The sequence below is a fragment of the Hyperolius riggenbachi genome, chromosome 4 (genome assembly GCF_040937935.1).
Source record: "Hyperolius riggenbachi isolate aHypRig1 chromosome 4, aHypRig1.pri, whole genome shotgun sequence".
Lineage (NCBI taxonomy): Eukaryota > Metazoa > Chordata > Amphibia > Anura > Hyperoliidae > Hyperolius > Hyperolius riggenbachi.
This window is the reverse complement of record NC_090649.1, coordinates 194,227,653-194,249,675: the sequence shown is the minus strand read 5'-3', so window position 1 is coordinate 194,249,675 and position 22,023 is coordinate 194,227,653. Positions and strand designations below refer to the sequence as shown.

At 44.6% G+C, this 22,023-nt stretch overlaps 2 protein-coding genes across 3 annotated transcripts in view; one reads left to right on the top strand and one right to left on the bottom strand.

Annotated features, from left to right (window-relative positions):
- The window catches only part of PLAAT1 (phospholipase A and acyltransferase 1), a 381,602-nt gene that overhangs the window by 37,740 nt on the left and 321,839 nt on the right, over positions 1 to 22,023 (top strand). The gene's annotated exons all lie outside the window — the stretch shown is intronic.
- The window catches only part of LOC137571675 (probable cation-transporting ATPase 13A5), a 247,700-nt gene that overhangs the window by 2,044 nt on the left and 223,633 nt on the right, over positions 1 to 22,023 (bottom strand). Inside the window, exons 25-29 of the mRNA XM_068281173.1 lie at positions 20,101 to 20,173; positions 18,170 to 18,344; positions 17,027 to 17,199; positions 16,077 to 16,165; positions 7,250 to 7,330 (exon numbers count right to left, since the gene is read on the bottom strand). Coding sequence (XP_068137274.1) covers positions 7,250 to 7,330; positions 16,077 to 16,165; positions 17,027 to 17,199; positions 18,170 to 18,344; positions 20,101 to 20,173 — 591 coding nt within the window. The remainder of the gene's footprint in view (positions 1 to 7,249; positions 7,331 to 16,076; positions 16,166 to 17,026; positions 17,200 to 18,169; positions 18,345 to 20,100; positions 20,174 to 22,023) is intronic.

Sequence of the window (22,023 nt, the reverse complement as noted above, 5' to 3'; positions counted from 1 at the left end):
TACGCTTTCTTTGGGTGGTATGTTTTGCTGAGAATTATTTTATGCTAAATGCATTTTAATGGGAATAATAAGAAAAAAATGGGAAAAAAATCATTATTTCTCATTTTTTTGCCATTCTAGTTTTAAAATAATAATGCTACTGTAATTAAAACCAACCTATTTTATTTGCCCATTTGTCCCAGTTATTACAACATTCAATATATTTCCCTGGTACAACATATGGCGACAATAGTTTTTGGGGAATTAAAGGTGTATTTTTTTCATTTTGCGTCCGTCACTAATTACAAGCTGACATGTGCAAAAATAACAGTAATACACCCTTATGACATACATATTAAAAAAAAAATTAGTCCCTAAGGTAACAATTTATGTATTTTTTTTTGTTTTATATAAATATTTTATTTTGGTGAGTGGGAGAGGTATGGGGTTAATTTTAATGGGAGATGCATGTATTTGTATGAAATGTAATGTATTAGGGTGTAATTTACTATTTGGATATTAGATTTCCCCCCTCAGTTTATTTCTAATGTATAGTGAAGTAACGTGTATATGTTTTCACTTTCATTTTGTCAATGAGCACCCTGCATCTCATTGATGCCAGTGAACATTGATCACAGTCCTTTAGATTGGTGAATGGTAACTGTGTTTTCATTCACTGATCTCTCTACTAATGTGTGGCTATGAGAACGCAAGCGGGAGCGGGCACAGGAGCGTGCAAATCAGGGAAGGTGAGATATATCTACACCCATGGAAAGGATAAACTTCTCCCATGGGGTGTAGATATACTGCCTTATTTTCAATAAGTGGTAAAGAGAACCTGAAGTGAGAGGCATATCGAGGCTGCTATATTTATTTCCTTTTAAACAATGCTGCTTAGCAATCCTGCCAATCTCTGGCTGCAGTAGTCTCTGAATCACACACTTGAAACAAACTTGTAGCTAATTGGGTCGACTACTTAGCCAGATCACCTGATCTTCAGGGTTTTTCATGGTCTTGGACATAAAGTATCAGGGCTGGGACCCACTAGGGTGATTTTGGCATTATTTTGGATTGCCAACAATCACCATGAACTCTGTAATAAATGTATTTATTGTATTTATAAAGCACCAACATATTACGCACAATATTTAGGGGTGACATACATAGAGATGTCCCGAACGGTTCGCCGGCGAACAGTTCCAGGCGAACTTTGGGTGGTTCGCGAACTTTTGCGGAAGTTCGATTCGCCCCATAATGCTCCATTAGGGTCAACTTTGACCCTCTACATCACAGTCAGCAGGCACATTGTAGCCAATCAGGCTACACTCAGTCCTGGAGCCACTCCCCTCCTTATATTAGGCAGGCTCCGCCGGCCATTACACTCACTCATGTGCCAGCAGTAATAAGTCAAGGGACAGCTGCATCAGACTTTCTCATAGGGAAAGATTAGTTAGGCTCTTGGCTTGTTATCTTGCTCCTGAATGATTGTTATTGCTAAAATAGCACCCCTCAACAGCTCTTTTGAGAGCTAATGTTCTCCTGATGTGTTTTTTTTTTTGTGTTGCTCACTGACACTGACATTATACAGCCCTATCTGTTGCAGCTGGACCTTAGTAATTGTTATTACTGTGCCAGCCAGGCCCTGCCTAACTATCTATACAGGGTCACCTACCTATGCCTATCTAACTACTGGGGCACCTACTTACCTATACGGGGACACCTACCTACCTATACTAGGGGACCTACCTATGCTTACCTACCTATATTAGGTCTCCTACCTATGCCTAGCTAACTACTGAGGCACCTACCTATGCCTATCTACCTATACTGGGACACCTACCTATGCCTACCTACCTATACTGGGACACCTACCTATGCCTACCTACCTATACTGGGTCTCCTACCTATGCTTAGCTAACTACTGGGACACCTACCTATGCCTACCTACCTATACTGGGACACCTACCTATGCCTACCTACCTATACTGGGACTCCTACCTATGCCTAGCTAACTACTGGGACACCTACCTATACTGGGTCTCCTACCTATGCCTAGCTAACTACTGAGACACCTACCTATGCCTATCTACCTATACTGGGACACCTACCTATGCCTACCTACCTATACTGGGACACCAACCTATGGCTACCTACCTATACTGGGTCTCCTACCTATGCCTAGCTAACTACTGAGGCACCTACCTATGCCTATCTACCTATACTGGGACAACTACCTATGCCTACCTACCTATACTGGGACACCTACCTATGCCTGCCTACCTACCTATACTGGTACTCCTACCTATGCCTACCTACATACAAGAAGATAATAAGGTCGTTGCTTCATTGTGGACAGAGAAAATCTGATCAGCTGGACAGTCATTGTTGTTCTATAATTGAGCTACCACAGCCTGGCGACCATATGGGCTGGAAAACCGCCACAGTCTGCACTCTGGCCATGTTGCGCACCAGTCCAGCACTGCCGTCACTACACAAACAGCTGTTTGCGGTGCGTTACACAGTGAGTTTGGTGTGTTAGTGTGAAGCAGTACTCTAATTACACTCCCTGATTGATGTATACACATGCACGATGTTTGAAAGCACTTTAGGCCTGCAATTTAGCATTCAATGTGATTTCTGCCCTTAAAACGCTGCTTTGCGTCAAATCCAGATTTTTCCCCGGGACTTTTGGTGTCTATCCCACTCCGCCACCTGGGGGTCCAGGTGTTAGACCCCTTGAAACATGTTTTTCATCACTTTTCTGGCCAACATAAGTGTTTCTAGTTTTCAAAGTTCACCTCCCCATTGAAGTCTGTTGCGGTTCGAAAACTTTTGCGCGAACCGAACCTTCCGCGTAAGTTCGCGAACGCGAAAATCGGAGGTTCGCGACATCTCTAGACATACAGCAATAAGACAATACAGGAATACATGCATGAGTACAAGGTAATGCTTAGTCAGTCACTGGATGGGAACATGGAGATTAGGCAAGTCAGGTTCACTCAAGAGTTCACTCAGATCCTTAGGATGGGTGTATGGTAAAGGTGGTGCGTGAACAGGGAGGAGACATAAGGAGGAGGGCCCTGCCCAAAGGCTTACAATCTAGAGCAGCTGTGCCCAACCTACGGCCCGCGGACCATTTGTGGCCCGCGAGGCCAGTTTCTGTGGCCCGCGCGGCGGTGTCCTGTGGAGGGGGAGGCTGGGGGAGACTGAGGAGGCTGCCCGCGGAGGGGTAGAGGATCGGGTGGTATTGCGTAGTAAAGTATCGGCGTAGTCCCGCGCATACACGCTGGTATTCAGCCCCGGGTAGCGCTGGGATAGTTAGAAAGCCTCGCTCATTGGTTAGTGCAGGAACCTTCCTCCAATAGGAATTAGGCTGATTCCTATTGGAGGAAGGTTCCTGCACTAACCAATGAGCGAGGCTTTCTAACTATCCCAGCGCTACCCGGGGCTGAATACCAGCACATTCTCAAGTATGCGCGGGACTACGCCGATACTTTACTACGCAATACCACCCGATCCTCTCCTCCTCGGGCAGCCGTCTCAGCCCCACACAGACAGGTCAGCCCCACACAGACAGGGCAGCCTCCTCAGCCCCACACAGACAGGGCAGCCTCCTCAGCCCCACACAGACAGGGCAGCCCACTTAGCCCCAAACAGACAGGTCAGCCCCACACAGACAGGGCAGCCTCCTCAGCCCCACACAGACAGGGCAGCCTCCTCAGCCCCACACAGACAGGGCAACTCACTCAGCCCCACACAGACAGGGAAGCCTCCTCAGCCCCACACAGACAGGGCAGCCTCCTCAGCCCCACACAGACAGGGCAGCCCACTCAGCCCCACACAGACAGGGCAGCCCCCTCAGCCTCACACAGACAGGGCAGCCCACTCAGCCCCACACAGACAGGGCAGCCCACTCAGCCCCACACAGACAGGGCAGCTCACTCAGCCCCACACAGACAGGGCAGCCCACTCAGCCCCACACAGACAGGGCAGCCTCCTCAGCCCCACACAGACAGGGCAGCCCACACAGCCCCACACAGACAGGGCAGCCCCCTCAGCCCCACACAGACAGGGCAGCCCCCTCAGCCCCACACAGACAGGGCAGCCTCCTCAGCCCCACACAGACAGGGCAGCCTCCTCAGCCCCACACAAACAGGGCAGCCCCCTCAGCCCCACACAGAGCTGACAGCCCCCTCAGCCCCACACAGAGCAGACAGCCCCCTCAGCCCCACACAGAGCGGGCAGCCCCACACAGAAACTGGCTCACGTTCTCGCATCACAGATGATCATCTTCATTCTGTATTAAGAATAAATGTTACAAATTTGGAGCCAAATATCCAGAAATTGGTTTCTGAAAACCAGCCGCAAACTTCTCATTAAGAAAATGTGCATCAAATGGGGAGTACAACAATTCTTATATTGTCGTTTTCTTTCCATTTCCAACACCATGTTAACTGTTACTAAAAAAAGTTTAAAGTTTTACATCGAAAATTTGTATGCATGTGTTCCGGCCCTCGAGATTTTTCTTGATTTAAAGTTCGGCCCTCGGGCCAAAAAAGGTTGGGCACCACTGATCTAGAGGATTGTATTAAATGTTGAAATACAGTATTTGAAAGCATATTAACCAGTCTTAAAGCGCAGGAGAACCCACAAACAATCTTAGAAGCACAAATCACCACTGTGAGTGTTTGTTTGTGTGATCTTTGATCACGCATACTATTATTATTTATTTATTGTATTGTATATTTGTATATAACATTTTTACAATGAAAACCCACTGTGAGTACTGCTGGGTATTTGTGCTGGATGGTTAAAATTGCTGGTTCGTTGAGTTCTGGATTGCCCGGGACTCAACTGTATAGAAATGTATATATTGCTGGATCATGCAGTAATATCCTTGTTACTTCAGCCAGTTGCTGGATCCAACCAGGTGATGCAGGGAACATCATGTGATCTAGATTACCAATGAAGCAGTGGGGAAAAATCCCACCCTTAATATTAAAACAACAATTACTGTGATTTGTTGCTGAATGTGTGATTAAAGGGATGAGCTTGTGCTTTTTGCCATTGCCAAATGCAAATTACTTTTCAGCTCCGATGAAGAGCATACTGTAATGATCCGCTCAGCTGTCTGCACAGGCAGACAGCTGTTTGACCATTCTTTAGGTCTGTGTGTTGCAGGTCTCTGGAAAAGTGACCTGTCTACACTTTGCAAGTTTCAGAGTTGCTCTGCTGAGGAATTTGCATATACTTGTCATGCAAATTGCCTAGCTGCCTCCTTTGATGCCTTGCAGTATAAATACCTTTTGCTCCCAGAATCCCTTGCTGGTCATAATGGTTTGTTCCGGCAAAACTCTCTTGGCGTATCAGCCTTGCTATCATTTGCTAAGATTATCTTAGAGTAATTCCTTAGGACTGCACTAGGCATCCCTTCTAGTGCAGTTAGGTTGTATTATCTGTATTGCCTTGTTCTGTCTCTCTGTCTCGATTGTCGCCAGCGGTGGTCGACAGGAAATCGTTCTGTCTGTCTGGGAGTGTACGCCAGAGCTGCGGTTGCTACTGGCTGCTCCATCTGTCTGGATTGCATTAGCCCTAGTGGTAGTGGCAGTGCTTCCTTCTGTATTCTGCCTTTGGGGTGCTAGCCAGAGCAGCGGTTGCTACTGGTAGCTAGTGTTGGACGAACAGTGTTCGCCACTGTTCGGGTTCTGCAGAACATCACCCTGTTCGGGTGATGTTCGAGTTCGGCCGAACACCTGATGGTGTTCGGCCTTTTAAGTTCGGGTTCGCCCCGAACTACTAATTGGCCGCCGAACAGGGCCCCTGTTCGGCCGAACAGGGCCCTGTTCGGCCGAATACTGCCCCCCTATGGGGTCGCAGGCATAAGGGGGAAGCATGCCCAGATCGCGGGTAGTACCGTACTACTGCTGAACCGCCCGCTGCCCGGCCTCCCTCAACGCGTCACTCTCCGGACTCCTCCTCCTCAGTCACTCACTTCACAGTGCCGCCCACTGCCAGCCACCCACTACCACCGGACCGGTACTTCCTGAAACTTTTGTATGGGGAAGCGGGCAGAGGGGGGAGCACTAGCGGAGGGGGTGGGGGGAATTTCCAACCCCCCCCCCCGCGATCGGGGCATGCTCCCCCCTTATGCCTGCGACCCCATAGGGCCCCCAAAAGCGGGATGTTCGGGGAGTTCGGGGTTCGGCCCGAACATGCCGAACATTGCGGCCATGTTCGGCGAACTTTCCCGAACCCGAACATCCAGGTGTTCGCCCAACACTACTGGTAGCCCCATCTGTCTGTCTTGTCTGCTACGAACGCTTGCTGTAGGCTCGGTGAGGCAACCGTTTAGCAAGCGTTCATGCTCTCTATTTCATGTTTGTGTTTCATTGGTTAGTTAGGGTGGCACACTTATCACAGGGGGCCTAACTCGCGGTGATCGTGCTTAAACGTGCGTGTTCGTGTTTAGCTAGTGTTTGTTATTTTCCTTGATGTTTTGATTGTTGTTGCTTGCTGTGCCTTTCTTGCTACTCTCGTGCTCTGTCCTGCTCGGTCTTGTGTCACTATTGGCGATCACCAGTCTTGCGATTGCGTTCCCACTTCGTTTCCGTTGTTGTGTGTTCACCGTCACTGGGTGGCGACTAGATTGGTGGACACACACATACATTCTGTCTCTGTGTTCTCTCTCTTTAAGGGCTCTCTTGCCCTGCATTGCTTCAACTCGTACAATTCCCAACTGGCATCTGTGGCCGTGCAGAGGCTGTGTTCGTCTGCACTCCACAACTCCATCTGTCGGTGGGAATCTCCCTCTACAGGTGCATAGCACCATAGCTGGGTTCTCTCTTATTACACGCTTGTGGAGGATTTCCGCAGTGTCGGCGCGCGTTCTGTGCGCTGACCACGGAAATAATTCCGCAATCGTTACACATACATTTTTTTACTCTGAAAAGTAAAATTATGTAAAGTGAAACTAATCAAATTTCCCATCATTTTTTTGATCAATAATCCACTAAAAATGTTGCATTAAGTTTGCAAAATTACATTTCCCATTTCCCATCTGTAACAAAACTTTAGTCATAGGCCTTTTGATTGTACAAGTTATATTATGGAGGATAAGTTACATATACCAATACTGCACTGAGTGAAGGTTTTTCATAGATGCTAAAAACAACAAATTAATATAGCACAGCACATCAGAGCACTATTTCACAAACGATGATGCGCACAGAAATAAAACAGTATTTAACTCAGTTATAGAAACATCACTTACTTCTACACTGTAGGATGCAACAAACAGTATGGATACCATGCATAATATTTGAAATCTCCAGTAATATGGTGTGCAGACAAGCTAAGAAAAACGAAACCAAAGTACAATTATAAGGATGCAGTTTAATTTTATGCATTCAAAATATATGTATAGTCAAAATGTAAAAATGTCATCAGGATTGGAGGAGTACTGCTCTGTCAGTCTTCCTTCATTGAACAGTGATCTTTCACAGTGTAGATGTACAGTATATGGCTTGTAGCCTACCCCATCATGAGTGGGGGGAACAAGCCCTCCACACTCTACACACTTAAAGGGGCACTATGGCGAAAAATTGTAAAATTTAAAATATGTGAAAACATAAACAAGTAGTATGTTTTTTCCAGAGTAAAATGAGCCATAAAGTACTTTTCTCCTATGTTGCTGTCACTTACAGTAGGTAATAGAAATCTGACAGAAGCGACAGGTTTTGGACTAGTCCATCTCTTTGTGGGGGGATTCTCAGGGATTTATTTATTTTCAAAAGCACTTAGTGAATGGCAGTTGCTCTGTCCAACTGCCAAAAAACTGTAGCAAGCAGGGAAGCTGGTCAGCATTATTGTTTAAATCCTTTTTAGGGAATATCTTTATAAAGAATAAAAGCCTTCAGAGAATCCCCTATGAAGAGATGGGCTAGCCCAAAACCTGTTGCTTCTGTCAGATTTCTATTACCTACTGTAAGTGACAGCAACATAGGAGAAAAGTTATTTAAGTCTCAATTTACTCTGGAAAAAACGTACTTCTTATTTGTATATGTTTGCACATATTTTAAATTTTACAATTTTTCGCCATAGTGTCCCTTTAATTGCCAGCATTAAGTGCTGTGAAGTGTTAAAACTAGGCACTTTTAAATTACCTAATTCAATTGTTCTTACTGTACTGTCAGGGTGAATATTAGCTCACCCAACAGTGCAAGACAGAATTAGTTTTGACTATTTTTTTCTTGTCCTATGTTCTTTCCTCTTAAAGGGCACCTGAGTGAGAGGCATATGGAGGCTGCCATGTTTATTTCCTTTAAGAAAGAGTCCTGTTGCCTGACAGTCCTGATGAGCTTTCATGCAGCAGTAGCGTCTGAATCACACAACTGAAACAAGCATGTGGCTAATCCAGTCATACTTCAGTCAGAAACATCTGGTCTGACTCTTCATGCTTGTTCAGGGGCTATGGCTAAAAATATTAGACGCAGATGATCAGCAGGACAGCCATGTAAATTTGCATTGTTCAAAAAAAATAAATACATGTGTCAACTTCCATATCCCTCTCACTTCAGGTGTGCTTAGGGTTGCAGCTGTTAGATGTGGGGACGCGGTACTTTCCAACAAAGTGAGAGCAGATGAGAGAGAAACTTATCACCCGCTTATTTAGACATATAGACATATTGCTCATTTCATAATGGTGCTTCTTGCACCAGGTTTATTTATTTTTTTTTTACTATTTTTAACTAAAAAAAATGAAATTAGATAGCCCTCCCCCACAAACCTTTTTAACCCTCCTGGCGGTATAAAAAAATACGCCAGGAGGCAGCGCGGCAGTTTTTTTTTAAAAATTTTTTTTCTATATCATGTAGCGAGCCCAGGGCTCGCTACATGATAGCCGCTGCTCAGCGGCATCCCCCCGCCCTCTTCGATCGCCTTCGGCGATCTCCGATCAGGAAATCCCGTTCAAAGAACGGGATTTCCTGGAGGGCTTCCCCCGTCGCCATGGCGACGGGGCGGAATGACGTCACCGACGTCACTGACGTCGGGTCGTCATTGGGAGTCCCGGGCCACCCCTCGGCGCTGCCTGGCACTGATTGGCCAGGCAGCGCACGGGGTCTGGGGGGGGGGGGGCGCGCCGCACCGTATAGCGGCGATCGGGCGCGCGGCGGCGGCGGCGATCAGGGTGCTGGCGCAGCTAGCAAAGTGCTAGCTGCGTCCAGCAAAAAAAAAATTAAACAAATCGGCCCAGCAGGGCCTGAGCGGCACCCTCCGGCGGCTTACCCCGAACTAAGTTCGGGGTTACCGCCAAGAAGGTTAACCCCTCCACATGCAGGCTGTTATAGCCAAAATGGCTGAGTTGGACCACATGGGGCTCTTCCATACTAAATCACACTAAAACGGATGGTCCATGACATGGAAAGGACTCTGAAGATGTCTCTTCCCTCTCCAAAGCTGTCATCCATGTCAGGGACAAGGGACTAATCTCCACCTCATGTTCGGGGAGGTGGGGGTGACACCCACACATGTGGGGGGTAGATATTGGGGAAACTTATGGGTAAATCTAAAAAGTGTCTTTAGTAATAAGGGTTCTCCAGATGTCCATCCAAGAGTCTCAGGTAAATAGGTGAAGGGGACAATTCTGACACCCTATCTATTTAGAAAATGTTTTACATTTCTATTCTTCTTGTGATGTCTTATTCCTTTGTACAATTTACTCTGTTATAGATATACTCTGAATGCAAGGTCACTGCCATGTTCTACTCCTCCACGGGACTCATTAACACCCCCTATCCCCACCGCCCCAGAAGTTTCAAAAGTGCCAGTGCTCCGTATACTGTACTTTTACAGCAGTAACAGTACCCCCAAGCAAAAGCATGTTTTAATTTACTATCAGGGTTTTCATTTGGTCAATGCAGTGACCAATGGGATTTTTTTGAATCTGCTGGCTTCTAACTGATTAATGGCAATTCTCCTCAGGGAGTATTCTGACTGGTTCAATCAATGGGCCAATGGAGAGCCCTAGCTGAAGATGTCTGCATATGTTTGCAAGGGATCTGTTTATTATGCACAGCAGTGACAGCTAGAGATGAGCGTAATGACCTAATTACGATTTCGCGAAATTTCGCGTAATTAGTGTAATTACGATTATGGCCGTAAGTACATAATCGTAATGAAGAAGGATTTCGCGAAATTTCGCGTAAGCGTAATTTTCGCGTAATTTTCGCATTACAGTGGGTTCATGCCGTAATTTCGCATTAAACGCTACCGTAATTTCGCGTTAAACCGTAACGCTCCGTATAATATAAAAAAGCCGCCGACTTTAAGGGTTAATAGCAAAGTCCCCTTAAATGCTAAGAGCCTCAAATTTGGAGAATATATTAAGGAGATCAGGAAGAATAAGAGGAAAATTTTTTTTTTCAAAAAGACCTTATAGTTTTTAGGAAAATCGATGTTAAAGTTTCAAAGTAAAAATGTATACATTTAAAAACCCGCCGACTTTAACGGTTAATAGCAAAGCCTGCTTAAAGTTTAGGAACACCAAATTCCCAGGGTATATTAAGGGGATCAGTGGGAATAAGAGGAAAAAATTTTTTTTCAAAAAGACCTTATAGTTTTTGAGAAAATCGATTTTTAAGTTTCAAGGGCGAAAATGTCTTTTAAATTCGGAAAATGTCAGTTTTTTTTGCACAGGTAACAATAGTGTATTATTTTCATAGATTCCCCCAAGTGGGAAGAGTTTTACTTACTTCGTTCTGAGTGTGGGAAATATAAAAAAAAAACGACGTGGGGTCCCCCCTCCCAGACCTCTTTAACCCCTTGTCCCCCATGCAGGCTGGGATAGCCAGAATGTGGAGCACCGGCTGCGTGGGGCTCCGCACCCTGACTATACCAGCCCGCATGGTCCATGGATTGGGGGGGTCTCGGAAGGGGAGGGGCAGCCAAGCTTTCCCCTCCCCCTCCGAGCCCTTGTCCAATCCAAGGACAAGGGGCTCTTCTCCACCTCCGATGGGCGGTGGAGGTGGAGGCCGCGATTTCCTGGGGGGGAGGTTCATGGTGGAATCTGGGAGTCCCCTTTAAAAAGGGGTCCCCCAGATGCCCACCCCCCCTCCCAGGAGAAATGAGTATAGAGGTACTTGTACCCCTTACCCATTTCCTTTAAGAGTTAAAAGTAAATAAACACACAGACACTTAGAAAAAGTATTTTAATTGAACAAAAAACATAACCACGAAAAAAGTCCTTTAATATTCTTAATTAACCATTAATACTTACCTGTCCCTTTAAAAGCCAGTTCCCACGCAATATCCTCGGAAATATACTAAACAGTTACAATATAACAAAGTTATTACAATGTAACAACTTTGTTACATTGTAACTACGCCGCACCCGACGCCACTCGCCGCTCAGCCGCCGCACCCGCACGCACCCGACAGAGCTCTGAGCTATATAGCTCAGAGCTCCCTAAGCATCTTTGTATTTGGGCTCCAAGGAGCCCCATTGGTCCTTAGCAGACCAATGGGGTTCCTTTAAATCAGAAGGAACCCCATTGGTCTGCTAAGGACCAATGGGGCTCCTTGGAGCCCAAATACAAAGATGCTTACAGAGCTCTGAGCTATATAGCTCAGAGCTCTGTCGGGTGCGTGCGGGACGCTAAGTCCCCGCCGGCTCCCGCTATCCACCCCGCCCACATCTGTCACCCACATGTCACCCACATGTGGGTGACATGTGGGTGACATGTGGGAGAGGCGGGGAAGGCAGCGGGAGCCGGCGGGGACTTAGCGTCCCGCACGCACCCGACAGAGCTCTGAGCTATATAGCTCAGAGCTCTGTCGGGTGCGTGCGGGACGCTAAGTCCCCGCCGGCTCCCGCTGTCCACCCCGCCCACATCTGTCACCCACATGTCACCCACATGTGGGTGACATGTGGGTGACATGTGGGAGAGGCGGGGAAGGCAGCGGGAGCCGGCGGGGACTTAGCGTCCCGCACGCACCCGACAGAGCTCTGAGCTATATAGCTCAGAGCTCTGTAAGCATCTTTGTATTTGGGCTCCAAGGAGCCCCATTGGTCCTTAGCAGACCAATGGGGTTCCTTCTGATTTAAAGGAACCCCATTGGTCTGCTAAGGACCAATGGGGCTCCTTGGAGCCCAAATACAAAGATGCTTAGGGAGCTCTGAGCTATATAGCTCAGAGCTCTGTCGGGTGCGTGCGGGTGCGGCGGCTGAGCGGCGAGTGGCGTCGGGTGCGGCGTAGTTACAATGTAACAAAGTTGTTACATTGTAATAACTTTGTTATATTGTAACTGTTTAGTATATTTCCGAGGATATTGCGTGGGAACTGGCTTTTAAAGGGACAGGTAAGTATTAATGGTTAATTAAGAATATTAAAGGACTTTTTTCGTGGTTATGTTTTTTGTTCAATTAAAATACTTTTTCTAAGTGTCTGTGTGTTTATTTACTTTTAACTCTTAAAGGAAATGGGTAAGGGGTACAAGTACCTCTATACTCATTTCTCCTGGGAGGGGGGGTGGGCATCTGGGGGACCCCTTTTTAAAGGGGACTCCCAGATTCCACCATGAACCTCCCCCCCAGGAAATCGCGGCCTCCACCTCCACCGCCCATCGGAGGTGGAGAAGAGCCCCTTGTCCTTGGATTGGACAAGGGCTCGGAGGGGGAGGGGAAAGCTTGGCTGCCCCTCCCCTTCCGAGACCCCCCCAATCCATGGACCATGCGGGCTGGTATAGTCAGGGTGCGGAGCCCCACGCGGCCGGTGCTCCGCATTCTGGCTATCCCAGCCTGCATGGGGGACAAGGGGTTAAAGAGGTCTGGGAGGGGGGACCCCACGTCGTTTTTTTTTTATATTTCCCACACTCAGAACGAAGTAAGTAAAACTCTTCCCACTTGGGGGAATCTATGAAAATAATACACTATTGTTACCTGTGCAAAAAAAACTGACATTTTCCGAATTTAAAAGACATTTTCGCCCTTGAAACTTAAAAATCGATTTTCTCAAAAACTATAAGGTCTTTTTGAAAAAAAATGTTTTCCTCTTATTCCCACTGATCCCCTTAATATACCCTAGTAATTTGGTGTTCCTAAACTTTAAGCAGGCTTTGCTATTAACCGTTAAAGTCGGCGGGTTTTTAAATGTTTACATTTTTCCTTTGAAACTTTAACATCGATTTTCTCAAAAACTATAAGGTCTTTTTGAAAAAAAATTTTTTCCTCTTATTCCTCCTGATCTCCTTAATATATTCTCCAAATTTGAGGCTCTTAGCATTTAAGGGGGCTTTGCTTTTAACCCTTAAAGTCGGCGGCTTTTGTAGATTATACGGAGCGTTACGGTTTAACGCGAAATTACGGTAGCGTTTAATGCGAAATTACGGCATGAACGAAACGCGAAATTTCGCATTGAAAATTACGCTTACGGTATTTTCAATTACGATTTTAATGGCAATTACGCTACCGCAATTTCGCATCGTAATCGCGAATTTCGCATGCGTAATTATAGTAATGCGAAATTTCGAAAATTTCAGCTCAACTCTAGTGACAGCATTGTTGGGGTTGTGCCAGGAGGCAGCAGTGTTGGGGTTCCATTGTTACAGATCTAGGAATTTTTCTTATATTGTTTCTTGTAATATTTGTTTGGCCATTAGATATCCCTACACAGTCTCCTCTCTGGTTAGAATGCACCTCCAGTTGCGTTCCAGCCAGCAGGAAGTGACAGTTCCCTTCCTTTACAATGCAATGATACCTGTTGCTCCCATTGCATTAATATTATTATTATTGATACTTTAGACACTTAGGGCCCATTCACACTAGGGTGATTAGCAAGCTATTCCTGCTAACTGCCAAAGTGCTAGCACTTTTTAGTGCTATTCTACTATATGGCAGTGTTCTCACTGCCGCGATTGGCGCCAACCGCAAACCTGTTACATGCAGCAGTTTTGGAGTGAATCTGGAGCGATCGCAGTACAGTGCTTATAAAGCACTGAAATTGCGAAAGTATCTAGTGATTTTTACCGTGATAATCATGGTAAAATCACTCAAGCAACATTCCAGCGCTTAGCAGCACTAGAGTTTTGGGATTTTAGATGTGAATGGAGCCTTAGGCCCATATGCAATTAACTTTTTTCCTAATGAATTGTCTCCTAGAAGATGATTTTTCATCTTCTATTTAATATAACTTTTCAGCACTTTAGAATTCAAAACATATAAAAAAAGTAGGTGAAAAAGTACTGTCAAAACGATTTAGAGTATTTTCTTGCATGCTGGTGGTATGAAAGGCATTTTATTGACATCATTTGAAAATATCACCTAGGAGAAAACTCAAGAGAAAAAGTAAATTGCATATGGGCCTTTGAGTGGCTTTGGTAACATATATCCCCGGGTGCATATCATGTCGGCGTGATTCAGTTCGGCGTGGTGAGAGCCGAATGACGGCTGTCACCGCTGTCGCTAAACTCCGTGGCGGCGTTAAATACTATTCCCCCTCCGAGTTATTGCAACTCGGAGAGAGATGTAATTCGGGGTCAGGCACTCGCCAGAGCCCCGAATTACCGCTAAGCACCTCGCGCAGCATAACATTGCTGCTATGGGGAGCCCAGTTTTGGCGCTCGGCTCTAAGAGCCGTGCCCTGAAACCAGCTGATCCCTATATTCCCATTCACCAGTTTGTTCACTACCACGTGAAGCCACAGGTTTTTATTCTGTTTTCATTACTTTTGGCTGAATGGAGTTGGGGATTAAAAACTGTTTCCCCTACAGTATATTTCTGTTTCTTTTTTGGCAATAGCAACATTTTACATTTCTGATCAAAAATCCAGGTGATAACAGCTTTTCAGAATTTCTACTTATGGATGACAGCTGTCAAGGATGGAACTTCTCCCTTTAAAGAAATGTTTTATGATCTTATGGCCCTTATTTAATTCACTTTATCTCGCTTTATTTTACCCCGCTTTCAGGTAGTAGATTAATTTTGCATCTAAAAACAAACCAAAAAGTAGGTGAAAAGGTACTGTCAAAATTATTCTTATGGCCCTTTTACACTTAATCAGTTGCTCTCAGTTAAAACGGAAAGAAAACTGATTTTCAAAGTAATGCCCATGTTTTCCTATGGCACCTTTCACACTTTAAAACGCGTTTTAACGGAAATCTTTTTCCCAATTCACTGCTATGGAAAGAACGCGTACTAACGCACACTAACGCACACCAACTGATTAAGTGTAAAAGGGGCCTTAGTGTTTTCTTGCTTGAGGGTGGTTTAAAAGGCATTTTATTGCTAAGGTCTCTGTGGGCTATATTTTACCAATGATCCATATTCTGGATCTTCTTCCTTCTTAGCTTGGTCTAGGCAGCTCCATGTACTCATGAGTCTAACTGCTGTTAGGGAAGAAACTTAAGTGCCCAGAGGAAACCCAAGCAGATACAGGGAGTACATACAAACTCCTTGCAGTTGTTGCCCTAGCTGAAATTTGAACCCATGACTTAGAGCTGCTAGTTCTATTTTTAAACCTAATGGAATTAGGTACATTGCTAGAGAGCCTTGGAGAGCTAAATAAATCTTGCAAACTTGCCTGAAATGATGAAACTGGTAAGCTACAAAATCTGGGTCATATCAGAGCATAGAAAGGACTCCCACTATTGTTGGCAAATTAGCTTTTGCAAAGATGCAAACACATGCAGATTATATATATATATATATATATATATATATATATATACACACACACACACACACGTACATACATACATACATACATACATACATACATACATACATATATATATATAATATTACTACCTGCCATAACAACTGAGCATTTTTAATACATTCTGGCCAGGTTCTCTGCCTGGACCAGATAGGTTCTCTACGGTTTTCTTTGCTTTGTGGATGAATCTTACTAAATCTGGGAAGTAGTAGTAGTAGTAGTAGTAGTAGTAGTAGTAGTAGTAATTGTAGTAGTAGTAGTGGTGGTGGTGGTGTTGGTGGTGGTGGTAGTAGTATATTTGTATTATTATTATTTTAGTCTATATGCAGCACATTAATACATACATACATGCATGCATACATTTAATTGCTTCTCACTGATACATACCTCCATAGAGCTGTACAGATTTTCAAAATCAGCAAACAATATAAATAAGTAGGCCCCAAGTTGAGCTAATATTAATGTACAAAATAAATCTGAAAGACAAAATAATGATTTGTTGTCTTTTATTACACGATTTATATACTAAATTTTGTGTTACAAACAGAAAAAAGCCTAGGAAGCATGAAAAACAAATATTGTAGGTTTACACGCTCAAAGCTGCCATCTAGTGTTTTGTATGTTAAAAGAATCAAGCCAAATACATGCACAGTACAGTGGAACCTTGGTGTGTGAGCATAATTCCATCTGGAAACATACTTGTAGTCTAAAACAATGAATAGTTTCTGAAAAAACACTCAAAGTGAATTTCCCCATAAGATTGAGTGGAAAATCAATCAATGGAAATTCAATTTTGTTCATAAATTTCAGAAAAATGATAGAAAAATATTGAATATGAAGTATTGTACTGTAAAGCAAAAATGCAAACAGTAAAGAATAAACTGCCCTTTACTCTTGAAAAGAATGTTCACTGGTATGAGGGAGATTAAAGGATGTGAGTTATTGTGTGGTGAGACTTTCAATATAAGAAACAGAATCTTTGGTATCGATTGGCTTACCTAAATGTTTTTGGTTTTTTTTTGTGTAGCAATAAATTTAAAAAAGGAAAAAAGAACTCCAGCGTAACTTGTGTCAGGGACACTATCTCTATATACTATAATGGATTCAGACAGTGGCTTTATTCACTCCCTCACCCAACCACAGATCAGGAAAATAACCCACCCCATCCTAGAAAAACACCATGGCGTTTTCTTCTGAGGGTGTAGTTCTCTCTTCCACAGCCCAGCCTCCCACTTTGTAGCCAGTTGGTTAATTTCAAACAGTACAGGTTGTTGTGAAATGTATAAACGCATAATAATACATAGGAGGTAGGATAGACATGCAGCATAGACACTTACAGTTAGTGTAAATCGGTTTGCTAAAAGGCTTTCCTTTGGAGAACAAAAACTCAACAATGATAAGGTTTATTCCAGACACTTGCCATAGCGTGGTTGTGAGGAAATTTTGAGAATGACCATGTTCCGCTGTTATAGTTTGGTTGGTTTCAATATGACTGTGAAAACTACATGCACTGAATAGAAAAAAAAAGATACAAAATATGTTAGTTTTGAAAGGGAATCAGGCACAAGAATCAAAGGTGTTGATTCACTAAAGTTTGGTAAAATTACTGTGCACATGCAGCACACTGCAGTTTTACTGTACTTACGCCACACGCATAGCATAACATGTGACACACTGACACACTAGCAGTATGCTTTATGTAAGTAGTATAAGGCAAAGTATGCTATCAACGTGTGTGTTACCCAGGTAACCCAGGTAACCCAAATTAGCTTAATGCACATGATGCACCTAACACAGCATATTTACCAGACTTCAATAATCAATCCCTAAATTACAACATTTTTTGTTTTTAGGCTTCTAAGGGATATCTAACAATATAAATATTTGAATATATGCAAATAATTAGTCAAGGAAGGGTACATTATAATGCACATCCTAGTGTAATGCCCTCTTGAACAGTAGAAAAAATTCCTTTTGATTTCTAAGAGGTACTCTCACAATTCTTTGTGTATCACTTTGCACATTAAAGGGGAGGTAGGAGATTGCCATCTCAGCCTCACAGGGAGGGGGTAGGGAGTGACACAACAGCCAGATGAGCCTGCTAACAGTTGCAATCACATCAGTAAGTGAGCTGGATGTTGGTAACTCACCTGGTGAGGAGAGTCTCACCTCAGTCATATCAGTGTACAGATTAGTTTTGAACAGCCAATTTAACTATGTTAAACATTGCTTATCTTGCAAAAATCATTTATGACAGTAACTGAAAAATGCTTGATTCACAATAGTGCCCCTTTAATTATTAATAATTGAAATTTTGACCAGTTCTCTTTTATGTCCAACAACAGTTGTTTTTGAAGTAATATAGGTCCTTACCATCTTCCTTGCAAATCAAAATGCAAATAAAAGTTTTGGTTGGAATTAGGCTGTAAAAATATACAAACTCAAAATGATCTGGTATGTTTGAGGTGGTATCCATTTACCTGAAAACATCAGTTTCATTGTACCAAGGCTGTTGCTGGAGCAGGAAATATGAACTTGTCTGCGCAATAAAGCTGAATATGGTGTGTATGACCACTGAGAGCAGCAATGGGGGAGAGAGAAGTTTCATTGCAGGTCTGTATGGAGCAAGCTTTGAAGCAGGTCCAGTTAAACTCACTGTCAAACAAGGCAAAGAGTATTTATAAGACACGTTTACACCTGAGGTCAGTACATTTCATTTCCAAATGGTGCCACTCACCATTCTCACAATCTAATCCCTACCATAGTCTTATGTCTATGTACTGTATGCATGGAGCCTGATTTACTAACCGGCGCTAAGCCAGTTAGTGAGCCTTATCTGTGGGCGCAAACCAGGGTGCTAGGTGGTTTGCGCCCACACATTGCGCACAGCACCCCGCATAGCGCACGCAGTGCAGTGCGCCGATAATAGTGCACGGTGCGACGATAAAGTTGCACCCGCTATGTTGTAAATGGTGCGCCAAAAACAGCGCATTGGGTGCGCCCAAAACGGCACATCGATGCGCTGCTTAGAGCAAACCCGGTGTGCTGTTTTCAGTGCACCATTTACAGCATAGCGGGTGCGACGTTTTCGGCGCACCGCTCACTATTATCGGCGCACCTCACGCGGTGCTGTGCGCGATGTAGCTTTGTGCAGCTGTTAGTGCGCGCAAAGCTACTTATGGGGCACTAAGTGGCTTTTCACTCTGGTGCTAACACACAGTGAATCAAGCCCACGGTGTTGTGGCTGTATCATAGTCTAAGACCAATTTTCAGGGGGAAGCCAATTAACTTATCTGTATGTTTTTGGGATGTGAGAGGAAACCGGAGTGCCCGAAGGAAGCCCACACAGACATGGAGAGAACATACAAACTCCTTGCAAATGTTGACCTGGCTGGGATTGAAACCGGGGACCCAGCGTTTCAAGGCAAGCACGCTAACAACTATGCCACCCTGCTGCTACAACTATTTAATTAGCAGCGGCTCAATAAGATAGTGACTCCATGGACTGAAATAGAATTATTGGCACCTCATAGGGAACTAACACACATTTTTGTAATAAGCCACAATAAGCTCTGTGTGACCACAATCACATTTTTCATATTGGTCAACCTAGTATTAATATCACCACTGCCTTCTTAATATCATTTATAGACTACCACTGAACATTTTTTATTTTTTGGAGTGGGGGAGGGGAAAAAGTGTTAGGCATAGATGGGGAGGGTTAGAGATAGGATAGGGAAGACCATCGTTGATTAAATTACCACTAACTAAGGAAAATTGAATTTGGGCCTTAGTGTGCCTTGCGCCTGGTACTTTCTCATCAAAATCTTATGAATTATTGCTTCCATAAAACAAATCTCAAAATCATTATTAACCCTCCTGGCAGTATAAAAAATTCCGCCAGGAGGGAGCGCAGCAGGTTTTGTTTTATTATTTTTTTTATATCATGTAGCGAGCCCAGGGCTCGCTACATGATAGCCGCTTCTCAGCGGCATCCCCCCGCCCGCTTCGATCGCCTTTGGTGATCTCCGATCAGGAAATCCCGTTCAAAGAACGGGATTTCCTGGAGGGCTTCCCCCGTCGCCATGGCGACGGGGCGGGAGGACATCACCGACGTCGGGACGTCATTGGGAGTCCCGAACCACCCCTCAGCACTGCCTGGCACTGATTGGCCAGGCAGCGCACGGGGTCTGGGGGGGCCGCACGGCGCGACGGATAGCGGCGATTGTGCGCGGGGCGGCGGCTATCAGTGTGCTGACGCAGCTAGCAAAGTGCTAGCTGCGTGCAGCAAAAAAAAAATAAACAAATCGGCCCAGCAGGGCCAGAGAAAACCTCCTGCGCGGCTTACCCCAAACTACGTTCGGGGTTACCGCCAAGGAGGTTAAGATCTGTTATGAAAGAGAAAACTTACTTGTTAGCATGACTGTGACACTAATTGCTATATCTTGCATTAGGTAATGGAAATTTCCAAGCAAAGTTCTTTTCTTTGGAAACAAAAAAACAATTTTGTTAGTTCCTTCTGCACATATGCATTGCGATTTAACAATCAGATACACTGGTGTGTACTCTTTAAATGCAGGTAAATCTTACCTGCTCAGGCAGCGCACATAACGTTTTTTGGCATTTATGCAAACTATGTAACGTAACCCAGCCTTACACAAATAATCCATTTGAAACAGATCTGTTTGTTCAGTTCCGATGAGCAGAACTGAAGGCTCTGCACTGCAGTACAAAATAATTCTGAAGAAATGAAACTCATGTTAAACAGACAAAATATATGTTGCTACAATAATGATGCACATTATAATGGCAATTATCAACTATTTGTGCAACACGTGCTACTACCGCTTCCCTCCAATGTACATGTCCCCCCCCCCTTCCCCGTGTGTGCATTTATACATTACCTGTCCTGTAGCAGCCTCCGCACGGTGTCTATCTATCTTGACAGGTTCTAAAACGTGCATGCGGAACCTGGCAAGATGGATGGACACCGCGTGGAGGCTGACACCGGACAGGTAATGTATAAAGGCACACACTGGGGGGGGGGGCACATTTATACATTGTGGCAGCAGCAGCAGGGGTTTTGTCGTTTCGTCGCTAGTTCCAAAATCGTCTGCCATACCGCCATGCACCCGACCAATCAACTTCGGCCCGACATCTTGCAGCATGCACAATCGACCATGCAATCAATTTCAGTCCTGGCATTGGTCGCTTTATCTGTCGGACATGCACTTGGCGGCACAGATTTTTATCCAATTTGATTATAATAATCGAATTGGATGGTCGATTGGCCGCCAACTCGCCTGATGTTTGGCCACCTTAACTGTGCAATTCAACAACCAATCAACCACTGACTCACTGGAGCCTCTTATCTTGGCAATGTATTAGAGTCTGAGTATTTTTATTGCTGGTTGTGGCAGGTGGCTGCCTGAGGTCCGGAGACCAACCATGCAACCACCACATGGAATATCATACAACCCATCAGGGCCGGATAGCTGGAAAGGCCATAAAGGCCTGGGCCTTGGGCAGCTGCAGCCCAAGGGGGGTGGCTAGACCTGAAAGTGAGGCGGCTGAACACGGAAGAGTAAGATGCCAAGTGATAAAACAGGCTGCAAATCTGGTACAACACATGGAAGAGGGCTGCTGCCGCCTAAAAGAGTCATACATCAAACAGAGGGCTGGCTGTAACTGGAAGAGGGGGCAGCACATATAAGGGGAGCAACAAGAGAAATGGCTTAGGGGCGCTAAAAGTATAAATCCGGCCTTGTAACATATTGACACATCAAGGCCGATGACACCCACAAATTAAATAAATAGATCATCCATACACAATTACTTAAAGGGACTACAAGCAGTGCAGTAACTATGAAAAGATGCATACCATTTTGAAGCTCTCTTTCTCCTCTTTCCAATGATATATAAACCGTTGGCCTACGCCTTTTTGTTTTTGCTATTTTCGCGTTCGAAATCGCGGCCCTGCGAATTCGACCACGAAAATAACAAAAACTAAAAGGCGTAGGGCGGCGGTTTATATATCATTGGAAAGAGGAGAAATAGAGCTTCAAAATGGTATGCATCTTTCCATAGTTACTTGTATTACACAGGGCGACTTTTCCCCAAAGTCGGCAGCTCCATTCAGCACAATGCAATTAAATACAAGGAACCCAGGGGGATATAATTACAAACATGATGCCGGTAGGTGTGAAGATATAATTAATTAGTTGTGGTTATGCTTAAAGGCATACCCATAGGCACTGCTCAGAGTTCATTTAAAGGGATACTGTAGGGGGTCAGGGGAAAATGAGTTGAAGTTACCCGGGGCTTCTAATGGTCC